We start from the raw sequence: 12448 nt of genomic DNA, 5'->3' as shown, positions 1-12448 counted from the left end.
GAGTACTCTCATTTTCATTTCAACAAAATGAATATTTTTTTTTCACGAGGGTTTGGGGAAGGGGGGATTAAGAGAGCAACATAAACAAATTATTTTTCTAAAAAATATTTTCTATTCTCTAATCAAACACTAGAAAATATTTTCCGGAAAAAGTTTTTCACTCACCAATCAAACAAGGAAAAATAAATAATAAAATCACTCATTTTCCAAGAAAACATTTCCAGGAAAACCTTTTTGAGGAATTTTTTTTCCTTCATACCAAACACACCCTTGGTCTCATATAATCCTCGATAGAAATTTAACCATATGGCCATTCGAAATAGTTGAACATACAACAAAGGAAAAGAAAACTAAAATTTTAAAGAAATAAGAAAAAAAAATAATTAATCTACTAGCTAATACGCATTTTCTCCAAAATAAATATTAAAAAAACATGGGAAAGAGCCTTTCTAAACTTGAAACCTTACACTCAATTAATGTAGAGGTAAATTGTATTATTAGACTTTAACTCATTAGATAGACTCCACTTACTAAAACATGGTTTCATTTTGCTAGGGAAAAATAAAATGAAAGAAAAGTTAGCGCATTTAGTAGTGATAGATTTATGACTGCACAGGGAAAGAGAACTAAGAATGATTCGCTAAAATGGATATTATTTTTGTATACCACCCAAAATAACTACTTTTCCACGTTCAATATAACAAACCCAATTAACTATGCTATCTGTAGCAACAAAATTAATATACAAACCTCAACCACATATCTTCTAGAAGTAGCCTAGAATCTATCTATTGAAGAACTTAAATGGTTCTTCATATGCAAAGTATAGGACCTGTACTATGTAAACTTGTTTCTTGATTCTTTACACTACCATGAGGATAGTTCCCTCCTCTCCTAATACTTAGGGAAATAGAAGAGAACAATATATTAAAGAGTATACTCTTCATCTTTTTCTTTGTCAAGCAACAAAGTCTGGTAACAAGGGTGCAGCGAACCTCTTTCTGTTTTGAATGTTGAAATTCTCGTAAACACTTGTTGAGTGAGCAGATGTTGGGGTGTTTAGGCTACCAAACTCATTTGCCTCACCAATTTCTACTCCTCTTCCCATTTGGATGCTTTGTGTGGGAATCGGAAGGAAACTGTGGTGTGTTGCTGACATTGAGAGATTTTCACTATGGGGAAGTCCAAGAGTGAGGGAAACTGTGCCACTGGTTGAGTATGGTGCTGAGAATTGCTCGGTGCTGAACCTCCCGATTTCTCCAATGGGATAGGACCCGAATCCTCCCATGAAGTTCGTAGGTCCTCCCATTAGGGAGAATCCATCTCTGTTCTGCCTATCATCCCCAAACTTGATTAACATTTGTTCCTCATTTGGCTTTACATCCATGTTGATAGATGGAACACTATTTGGTGAATGCAATATCTCGTTGCTCCTCGGTTTCTTTGGACTTCCTTGACCAATGTTGATGCTTTTTATTTCTGGTGATCCGATGAGGTTAAAGCTAGTGTTGTTACGAATTCTTAGACCAGTAGGTGATATGGAAGTAGTGTTGGATATTGGAATTGTAGAAGCAGGGTTGTGGTTTGCCAGATTATTGTCCTGTTTCGAGAGAAAGCTTTTGTTTTGGCTATCCGAACGAGGGCTTTTCTCTTGTGGAGCAATGGATCTTGATGTAGAATCTTCATTCTGTTCGCGTAATTTGCTCGTCTTTTCTAGTTCTGATCCATTCTGTTCTTGTTCCTTGATCTCCTCCAAGTACATCTCTTCCACCATTGGCTTCCAAAGACGAACTCGAGCATTGATGAACCAATTAGACACCTGAATTGTCCAAAAAAATAAAAATATTGTCATAGCGGAAAGCGGAGAAGAATTCAATTAGAAACTCAAACAAGGATTAAGTTATCACTGACCTGACTCCTAGTAAGTCCTGTTTGTTTTGCTAGCATCATTTTGTCCGAATCCTTTGGATAGCTATACACAAATTGCCACAATTTGTCAGAACATAGTACTAAATTGCGAACCTATAAACTATCAAATCTTGAAATATTAAGTAAAGTGAAAAGGTTGTTGTTTCAGTGCTTACGGATGGAGGAAATGTTCAAAGAGCCAAGCGCGAAGAACAGAAACAGCTCGTTCGGGCAGTCCTCTCTGAGGTCTCCAAGCATTGTGCTGGATCATTCCCAATTGTTGCAGAGCTCTTTGTTGTCTGATTTGATTATCAACAAATTTAAGCCTTGAACCTTCAATTTTTCCTCCAAAACTATCCTCTTCACCTAATGTCTTGCTTGCAGATCGTATTTGGCCTGTTATGGCATCCTTAAGACACCTGAATTGCTTAGAAATTGTCTGCAGAGCCAGAGCTGTATATGTTTTTGCTGATCCAATTCCAGCTGCTTGCTCCAACCAAGATATCACACTCTGCATCTGCTGATGGTAATGTCTGTACCTCTGCTCCACCTATATATACACCCCCAAAAGAAAAAAAGCTTAATATAACATGCTAGCTAATAGGGTTCGAAGAAATTTTTTTTTAAAAAAAGAAAATTTTATTTTCAGTTTGCAGGATAGTCCGGACAGTACCTGATGATAATAACAGTTTTGAAGTTCTGGTCTTTATCATCTGATAGGTACTTTGCTGTTAAATTATTTACTAGTATTATTATTATTATTTTCAGTAAAGATCTGATGCATTAACTTTTTTGACAGAGACCATACTCTTCCATTAACTACAACAACCAAATAGGAGGATTATAGGCATACCTCATCAAGCATGTTGACAAGTTTTGCTTTCTTCATCTGAATTTCTTGCCTCTCTGCTGTACTAAGCTCTGCTCCATCACGCTTACTGTTACTCTCTCCTCCTTCTTGTCCTGCTGTTGCTGCTGCTGCTGCTGTTGCCATATTGCCAGACAATTCTCCATTATTTTTGGATTTTTGGCCATCATTAACATCTTCATCAGTTGTGCTAGTTTTCACTGCCTTGCCAACATTAACAACTTCATCAAGCAGCTCTTGTGCTGCTTTCAAGTACTTAGGACTCAAAGGCACACTTTGTACCGCAGAAGCCGACGACGATGATCCGCCAACGGCTGTCGGTGAAACAGTTGTCATCAACTCCTCACGCTCAGGCCTGAAGTTCCCGAACCCGGGCTGCTGTGATGAAAGGCTAAGTGACAGCCCTTGCTGCTGAGCGCGTGTTACCTCACGCGCCTCCGTGATATTATTCGACGGGTTGTAGAAACCATACTCATGAGACCGAGCGAGGAAGCCGTGAAGTGCAGATATATCATGCTGGGAATGAACAGTTGGAGTAGTGGTACCGTCTTGGGAAGAAGGAGCAGTGAAGGCAGAGGTAGCAAGTGGTATGCCGACAAACTGCTGCTGAGAAGAAGGCGGCGCGTGAGATAAGTTTAGTGAATTTCCAGGAGGATTGGAGTTGAAGAAAACGAGATTGCTTCCTCCTGCAGGTGGCTGATGATGTTGTGTCTCAGAGAATCCAACATAACCAGCAGGGTTCATCAGTATCAGAGTTTGTAAACCGTCGTTTCCTCCTTGGATTTCTGAATTTCCAGGAAAGTACGCTGCCATCTCCTTTTTCCACAATAAAAAAATAAGCTAATCTAGCTGAAAATTCAATCAAAGTAAGTCAAATCAGTCCTCGTATCATTTTCCAAATAAAAGGAAAACATACATAAATGAAATTAAAGGGCTTGTTTTATGTGTGTACCTGCTGTTGTTGGGGACAAGTGATGAGGGCCAAGATTCAACCCATTTGGTTTGTGTAGTAGTACGTAGGAGACGTATTCTTCCTTCTTGCAGAACTTTTATACTATATTAAATGAACCCTGAAAAAATTAGTAGGTCAAGATAACCAATCATTTGTCTGAAAAATATCTAAATACCCATTAATACTGTTAACCCCAAACACCATTACTTTCCCAAAAAAACCCTTATACATAATTACATTTAATATTTTACCTCTTCCTCCACTTAGAAATAAAAAAAAAAGAAAAAAAAAAAAGGGTGAAGGAGGAGCAATGGGAAGAGAGGTTGTGGTTGTAAATATGGTTACGTAGGGAAGTAAATGGAAACGGAAAACGGAAGAAGGAAAAAAGGGGAAGGATTATTTAGAAAAAATATATGATTGGTACCTGCAGGTGTGATAGAAATCTGGAAGTGCACGTGCTCTATCATCATCTGCCAAATGGAAGAAAGGAAGAATTTTTGGTTACAGTGACACATAAATCATCACTGATTTGAGAGAGAGAAACACTTGTTTCGTGAGCATGCAGTTATGGCTAAAATTACATGAGAAAGATAATATATTATAAGAGAAAAGAATGAAGGGAAAAAGCCATGCCTTTATAGCCTCTCTTTTGAGGATCTAATGTATCTATCTATAGAATTTATAGATCAGTACTAGTATTATACTTGTTTCAGTCCCTTCACTTTCCTATTTCCCTTTCATGTTCAAATCAATTTCTTTCTTTTCTTGTCTTTTCCTTCTCTCTTGATAAGGCAAAGGAAAAGGAAAACACAAAAAGCAAACTGAAGATAGAGAGTCGTACTGAGATGTGGTAAAAGCAGAAGAAAAAACACATCTTTCTTCTTCTAGTTCCTGACTGAAATCCATAAAGAAAAAGGAAATAAAAAAAGATCCATTTCTTGAAAACAATACCCTACCTGGGAATTGAATTGATTATAGTGGGGCTGCTGTCTTAGCTTTAGTTTTTTTTTTCCCCTTCTGCTTTGACTCAGCTTTTCAAATCATTTGATGCAGCCATCAGCAGAAAACCATCTTAATTCTTCTGTGAAGTGATGAGAACTATAAAAGTACTCAACTTTTCAGAGAGAGAAAAAGAAAGGAATAAGAAGGAAAGATGTGGATGTGTATATATGTGAATTGTGAAGTTGTGAGTGTGTGTGTATGTGTGTTCTTTATATAATTATAATTATTTATGAGATGCTGTCTACGTATCCATCATCAAAGATCAAAGTGTGTCAGAAGATACAAACAGCTGAAAAACGAGGTAACGTCCACTTCCACTAAACCACTTTAATTTTTTCTTTAACAGTAATAAGGATTTAACATAGAAGCAAAAGGAGAGAGAAGATGAACTATGAATAAGAAATGGAAAAAGAAAGAAAAGAATGGTAGGGTTGAAGAGAGGGGTGGGGATAAGAGGGCCCTATTGTCATTATTGATTATTGTTGTCACTTGAAAAAGATAATTGTGACAAAATTGTATCTTTAGATTAACTTTATGACTACTACTATTATTTTTATGAAAATTTACTTTTAACTTATCTTGCTTTTTGAAAAAAGTTTTAGCTCGCGCTTGACCATAAATTTTCAAATTTATTTTAAAAAATCTGATTTTGATGAAGTTTGGTTTAAAGATGAAAATGTGTTTGGACATGAGTTTTCAAAAGATATTTCACTCTTTTTTCGAAAAAAAAATATGAAACATGACTTATACCCCACAGTTCTAAAAACTATCACAAATATCCAACAGTACATTCATAAATAACATTCATTATATTATCGCAAACCATAGTCCTGAACAAAATAAATTTGTACAAAGTTATTATTTTTATAATGAACTACATAATACACTATCAGATGACCGAGAAAACGAAGCAGCATTGTTACAAAATAATAAATGGTGGGCTCTTTTATATAATATAAAGTTTGGGGCAATTTTTAAAAAATGCAATAGTAATATTTTGGGTCAAACCTAGCTCTTGAACTGGTTTTGGGATTTGGGTTTTGATAATTTGCCAAATATTTGCATAAAATTTATAAACAAACATGTATTTGTCAAAAAAAAAACTCAATATATTTTGACAAAATCTATGGCCAAATGAGTCCATAGCTTTAGTGGGCGTTTGGACATAAAAAAAATATAATTTTTGAAAAAAAAAAGTAGTATTTGGAGTTAAGTTGAAAAATAATATTTGATATTTGAACTTATGTTTGGACATGCATTTTGAAAAATTGTTGTAGTTTTGTGTGTGGGAAAAATATTCTGAAAATTTTGAAAAGATGGTTTAGAAAAAATCATTTCCGAAATGGACAAACACATTTTTTGAAAATAAAACCTGAAAAAAAAAATATTATGTACAAACGGGGCCTAATTTCTGGAATCGAACTTTGTATTTTTTCAGCCACAGCTTGTTTTAATTAGTTATAATGTTTTTAAAAACCTTTTATATGGGTCCTACGTACCTAGATATAATTTTCTCTTTTGTTTCTTATTTTCTACTTTGGTATTTTTTGTGGTTGGATGCAAAGGGTATGAAGATAAAGCAACTATCATGCTAAGAGACACTGGGCCAACCACCATAACACCTACTTAATGTCCTAAAAAGTTATAATATCATTATCTTCATATTTCTTTATTGAAACTCCTATCCTAATAGAAGATTATGATTAGTATATATTTTTCGCGTGAAACTACATAGTATATGTTCAAGAACTATATGTTGAATACAGCTGTATATGACATCTAATTTTGTCTATTACAGATTAATTCTGCATGGCTACTGCTTGTGTCAATTAATTTCATTTTTTTCCCTGATAGTCAAATAGAGGGATGATATTTGCTTTGCACAACTAACAAATGGATACTTAATTTTTTCCCCTAAAAGATAACATGTATTGCTGCCAACAGATCAAGATGAATATGCAACCATAGACTGATTTATATAGGTAGAGAGACTGCTTTAAGGTACATTTTTATCTTTTAAGATACAAATGAGACGAAGGAAATATATGGAGTTTTTAAATTTGCCGGACAATATCGATTTGATTTGAAAACTCAGCTTGTTAAGGTTTGAATAATTCAGATTGCTTTTGAGATGAAATATTAATGGCAGTAGAGAACTTAAAGGTCCTTTTGGTTAAAGCTGTGTCATCGTTTGATAGTTTAAAATATTTATTTTATTTTTTATGTGACTATTTTTTTATTATTCCATTCCAAAAAATAGTATCTATCTAATTAAAAATAATTCAATTTTCAATTTTTTATCTTAGCCTTATTGACAAGTTTTTATAGTGACAAAAATCTCATGACGTGTTTATAAGTTCTAAAACTTTTTCTTTCTTTTTAAAAGAGATACTACTCTAGGAACTTTTTTTTCACGCCCAAACTACTCCTTGTGTTTCAAACATAGTCTATTTATGTTAATAAGAGTGCCGGCCCAAAGGTAAAGTTGCTAAAAGCAGTTGCTTTAGACCCCCTATTTTTGGAGCCCCAAATTTTTCTAATAAGTATATATGTTATTTTAAAATATATATATATATATATATATATATAGAATTTTAAATGAGAACGTATAATTTTTTATAGTAAAAAAGAAATTGAACCATTGAGCATAAATTGAGAAAAGGAATATGTATACGGTGGAAATCGGGGCTACTCAATTTCGTCCCTCGATGGAAAAAGTGATATCACGTCGGAAGACCAGGACATCGAGCTTGGGGTCGAAGTTTCTTTCCAACGTCGAGGTCGATAACACTTACCGAGGTCAGAAGAAGGTGTGCTTCGAGATGATGCCGGTATGATTCAGTAACGGAAAGGGCGAGATATCCGCAACGGACCGGAGATCACGGCGTGAATTCCAGAATGAAATGGTCTTCGGCAGTTAAACAGTTGTCAATTATGATTTTCTACTATAATTAGAAGTGTACCTTATTTAGGACTCCCCTGCTATATAAAGGAGGATCCCACTCATTTGTAAGATTCATTGCTCACTGATAAGAAAATATACGCACATTATTCTCTTGTTATTTCATTTACTATTCATCAGAGTTATGCTATCATTTGTTATTCCCGTTATCATATCTCGAGATTATCACAGATCAAGGTCGAGATTTGGCTTACATACTGGTTTGATCTATTTTATTTTTTTAATTTATCTATTTAATTCCTTGTTTATCAATTGGCATTGAATTAAATCACATATCCTTAAAACCACAATACAAACTTAATTATTACTCGCCTTTTAGGGTAAACAATTTTGGCCCACCGTGGGGCTAAGGATAATAGTGATTGTTTCAGTGTTGATTCTGATAACACACGTTATTTTCACACTTGTTCTTGTCAAGTATTTTTGCTCTCATGTTAAAGCATGCCAAACTCACAAAACGCACCCGTAGATGGTGATGATGGTCTCGAATTTCACGGGGAAAATGATAATGTAATTGCTCCAGGAGCCGGGGTGCCACTAGCTAATCTCAGGGGAGCACCGGTGCCCGATCCAGTCGATATCAGTTCGCACGTTGCTCTAAATGCGAACCTAGACGCGGACCCCGAAGGGAGTGTACGTAGGGAGGCCGATCTAGTGGCCAAGGTACACAGGGCAGAGAAGACGGGGGAGTTAGCCTTCAGATAATATTAGAGATGCTACAGGCTCAACAGGCCATTATTGCTTAATTGCAAAATCAACAGAAGACTCCAAGTGTGGTCGAGCCAAAAATCACTCGTCGTACCGAGCCAGTGCTAGAAAGGTCGAATGGTAATGAATCAAGGACTGGTCCTGCAATAATAAAAATGCTCGAGGAGCTCACCAAAAAGGATTTAGTCGGGAGAGAATAAAATTAAAGATAATAATAAAAAAAATGAAAACATACAACTCCCGAGTTGATCAGATACCAGGGACACCTCCAATCCTAAAGGGTTTGGATTCGAAAAAGTTAGTGCAGAAGCCTTTTCCTCAGAGTGCGGCTCCAAAGCCCATACCTAAGAAGATCAATATGCCGGATATACCTAATTACAAAAGGACCACCGATCCTAATAAACACATCACTTCATACACGTGCAGAATAAAGGGAAATGATTTAGAAGATGATGAGGTCGAGTCCGTTTTGTTGAAAAAAATTGGGGAAACTTTATCAAAGGGAGCAATGATTTGGTATCACAACGTGCCACAAAATTTAATTGACTCATTTGACATGTTAGCAGATTCTTTCATGAAGGCATACGCCGCGACCACAAAGGTCGCAACAAGAAAATCAGACTTTTTCAAGATAAGACAAAGGGATAACGAAATGATGAGGGAGTTCGTATCCCGATTTCAAATGGAACACATGGAGTTGCCACCGGTCACAAATGATTGGGCCATTCAAGCTTTCATCCAAGGGTTGAATGCAGAGTTTGACAACATCACGATGGTTGAAATAAAATTTGGTCGAATATCCAGCTGTAACTTGGGCAGATGTGCACAATCGACATCAATCGAATATCAGGGTTGAGGATGACCAATTAGGAGCCACTTCTGGTTCAATACATCCAAACAGGTTGGCAGTTAAAACCCCGAGAGACGTCATTAGGGAGCCAAGGTCGAACAGAGAACGATATCAACCATATAACGTGGATTGAAGGAACAATGGTTCAGGACGCAATCCCTCCCGGAATGATCGAAGAAGAGATCGAGGACAGAATTCTCGGGGACTTATAAGCAAAAGTGGTTTTGATAAGCATGTTGATCCCGTAGAGGCACCTCGATTATCAAAATATAACTTTAGCATCGACGCATCGGGCATTGTATCGGCAATCGAAAGGATCAAAGATACTAGGTGGCCCAGACCCATACAGACCGATCATTCCCAAAGAAACCCAAATTTGATGTGCATGTATCATGGCACGCATGGTCACAAAATTGAGGATTACAGGAAACTGAGGGAAGAGGTAGCCTGTCTATTCAATGAGGGTCATCTTCGAGAGTTCCTCAGCGATCGAGCTAAGAATCATTCAGAGAAAGAGACGCCAACAGGAAAATGAACAGAAGGAACCCCAGCATGTCATTCATATGATCGTTGGCGGGATCGATGTTCCATAGGGACCCATATTCAAACGCACTAAGGTGTCAATCACCAGGGAAAAATGAACTTGAGATTACGTGCCCAAAGGCTCCTTATCATTCAACAACGAAGAAGCATAAGGCATTTCTCAGCCACACAACAACGCTCTGGTAATTTCTATCTTATTTGTGAGCACGTGATATTTTCCCTATATGAATTACTCCCATAAATTCAAGAAAATAATTTCTTTTCATTATTTGCAATTTTGTGGATTTTTGTGGCATTTTCTGTTAATTATTTGCATCTGTTTGTGCATGTTTATTTTATTTTAATTAATGAAAAATACAAAAAATGTGTTGCATGTACATTTACGAGTTAATTTTGCATTTTTAGAATTAATTAGTAATTAAGTTACTTTATAATAAGGGAAAATCACAAAAAATAGTTCAATTTGTACTTTTAATGTTAACTTTTATTTTTGAGTAGTTTCCTTTAATTTGTTGTCATAATTATCATTAAGGATTATTTATTGTTTTTGATCAATTAGAGTCTAGGATTTAATTCAGATTTTTATTTAATTTTGAAAAAAAAGAGAAAGAAAAAGGAAAAAGGGAATTAATTTTTAAAAGGAATTAAGAGATGGGTTGTTTGGGCCAAATTAAATGATTTTTATTCCAGGCCCAATGTTTTGCTCTCCAAACCTGTCTGGGCCGACACCCACCCGGAACCAGCCCCTAACCCGGTCCGGTCTCCCACTTGATCGAACGACGCCATTTTAACGGCCTTTAATCTGAGTCATTGATCCCTTCTGATCCAACGGATCAGAACTCGACCTCCCTAGGGTATATTACTGTCCGAACGACCCCTTCCCCCCGACACCATTCCACTTCCTGTCTCATTCCGCCTCTCTCTCAAACCCTAGAGACCGCCACCCTCAAATCCCCCACCACCTCCACCTTGCTCCACCTTACTCCGCCCACCGAAAATCGCCTCACGGCGATTCCGGTAGTCCAATCACTACCAAATTAACACCATGAACTCCCCTCTACCTCCCCATCCCGAATTGGTAAACAATTCCTCTCAAATCCCCCTCCATTGCCTCAAATTTCAGATCTAAGGTCAGCACCTAAAACCCTAAAATTCCCAAAATCCGCCCAGAATTACACCACGCAACCCCTCATCTCCTTCCTTCCTCAAAATGTGATTGTTTCATCTCAAACCGGTCCGTCAGTGGTGGAGCAGAGGTCTGGAACGCCCTAGGTTTCTCCCTAGTTTCTTTTCTGGTTCAGCAAGTTGAGTGAACCCAAAACTGTCATTAATCATTTGTCTTTTGTCAAAGACAATCGATTAATGACCGTCAAAGGTTCACTTTCTTCTTCAGAAGGTTGTTCGAGTTCATGCAGTTCTTGCTAAAGCAGGTCTGGGATAATTTTCTTTGTGTCGATTGGTTTCCTTTTGATCTTTTCTTTTGTTTGTTTGTTGTATTTCCAGTTTTTTCCTTCAGAAGTTCCGTTTCTTGCTTAATTACATTATGTTTCTGGTTTTAAGTTCATTAGTTAGCTTGTTCGCTTAATTGTTAATGACAATCGGTTTCATAGGGTTTGAGTTTAACTTGGTTTCAATTCGTGAGATTCTCTTCTTTCTGCTAGGTTTCATTTTATGTTTGTGAATTAATTCTAGAACTGAAGCATTAAGATTAGTCAAGTATAGTTCATCGTTTGCATTAATTCTTGTTTCAAGAGCATTTTCTGAATTCATGTCTATGTGTGAATGATTTTAGGCTAGTTCTTCGTAATTTCAACAATTATTTTGAATTTCAATCTGGTTGAAAGTGTCAACTTATTTGTTTACTGTTTATTGTGATTGTGAGCATTCAGAACTTAGGAGGGGGTAAGTGCATAATAGGAAAACTTTAGAGGTAGCTCTGGGGATTGGTTTAAATTGGAGAATCTTTTCATAATTGATTGGGAAGCTTCCTAAATGGACAGCTGTTCAAAAATTATTAGGGAAACAGGCTACAAATTGAAAATATCTGAAAAAATTGACAGCTGTCCAAAATTCAGTTTCAAAAGATGCCTTGTTGGGGTATTTTGGGCATTTGGACTGCCTTGCCTTGGAAGGCTATAAATGAAACCTGCCCTTCATTCAATAGAGGACAAAAAATGGGGAAAATTTCTGAAAGTTGGAAAAATGGCTGGCTCTTTGAGAAAACTCTGAAAACAACAATAGAAATCCCTGCAATTTCCCTGTTAAGAATGGACAAAATTTTGTTTAGTTTTCGATTTCTCCTTCTCTTGTGCTAGTCAGAATACTTCAAACTCACTAGTTATAATTCTGATTTGAGAAATGGCTTGAAGACTGAGTTCTCACTTACTATTCCTCTACTGTCCGTTGCTGGTTTTAAAGTTGTTTTCTGCTGTTATTCCATCTCGCTGGCTTACTGCTGCTGATGTCTCATCCTGACCCTCCAGCTTGATTTTTTTGTTTTGTTTTGCTATATTCAGGTACTTTATCTTGAGCTCAATCAAATGTGAATTCAGATTCGAAGCATGAAATGAAAAGAATGAAATTTAGAGCGATGCTTCAACCAGTATTATAATTTAGTTGTATTGTATTATGTTCTGATTTTACATCACCTTCTGG

At 36.4% G+C, this 12448-nt stretch overlaps 1 protein-coding gene across 3 annotated transcripts; it reads right to left on the bottom strand.

The window, feature by feature from the left end:
- Positions 1-633: 633 nt before the first annotated feature.
- LOC104235579 (BEL1-like homeodomain protein 1) lies at positions 634-4901 on the bottom strand. 3 transcript variants are annotated; one of them, XM_009789371.2, is made up of 7 exons: positions 4685-4901; positions 4153-4198; positions 3729-3846; positions 2762-3625; positions 2085-2458; positions 1912-1972; positions 634-1819 (listed from the first exon to the last, which is right to left on the bottom strand). In XM_009789371.2, exons 4-7 carry the CDS (start codon positions 3587-3589, stop codon positions 959-961), a joined length of 2124 nt encoding a protein of 707 aa, XP_009787673.1. In that variant the 5' UTR covers positions 3590-3625; positions 3729-3846; positions 4153-4198; positions 4685-4901; the 3' UTR covers positions 634-958. The 3 variants fall into 3 exon arrangements, with proteins under 3 accessions (XP_009787673.1, XP_070006581.1, XP_009787674.1); XM_070150480.1 differs by lacking the exon at positions 4685-4901 and adding an exon at positions 4362-4392; XM_009789372.2 differs by lacking the exon at positions 4153-4198 and having other exon boundaries at positions 4685-4870.
- Between the last annotated feature and the right edge of the window lie 7547 nt (positions 4902-12448).

Source organism: Nicotiana sylvestris, chromosome 7, assembly GCF_000393655.2.
Source record: "Nicotiana sylvestris chromosome 7, ASM39365v2, whole genome shotgun sequence".
Lineage (NCBI taxonomy): Eukaryota > Viridiplantae > Streptophyta > Magnoliopsida > Solanales > Solanaceae > Nicotiana > Nicotiana sylvestris.
Note: the sequence above shows the minus strand (reverse complement) of the source record. Positions and strands in the feature narration are given on the sequence as shown.

Coding starts and splice junctions, on each gene's coding strand:
- LOC104235579 (XM_009789371.2), bottom strand. CDS start 3,589: ATGGCAGCGTACTTTCCTGGAAATTCAGAAATCCAAGGAGGAAACGAC. Junction 2,459..2,761: donor TTGTCAACATGCTTGATGAG/GTATGCCTATAA, acceptor GTGTATATATAG/GTGGAGCAGAGGTACAGACA. Junction 1,820..1,911: donor CAGGACTTACTAGGAGTCAG/GTCAGTGATAAC, acceptor TGGACAATTCAG/GTGTCTAATTGGTTCATCAA.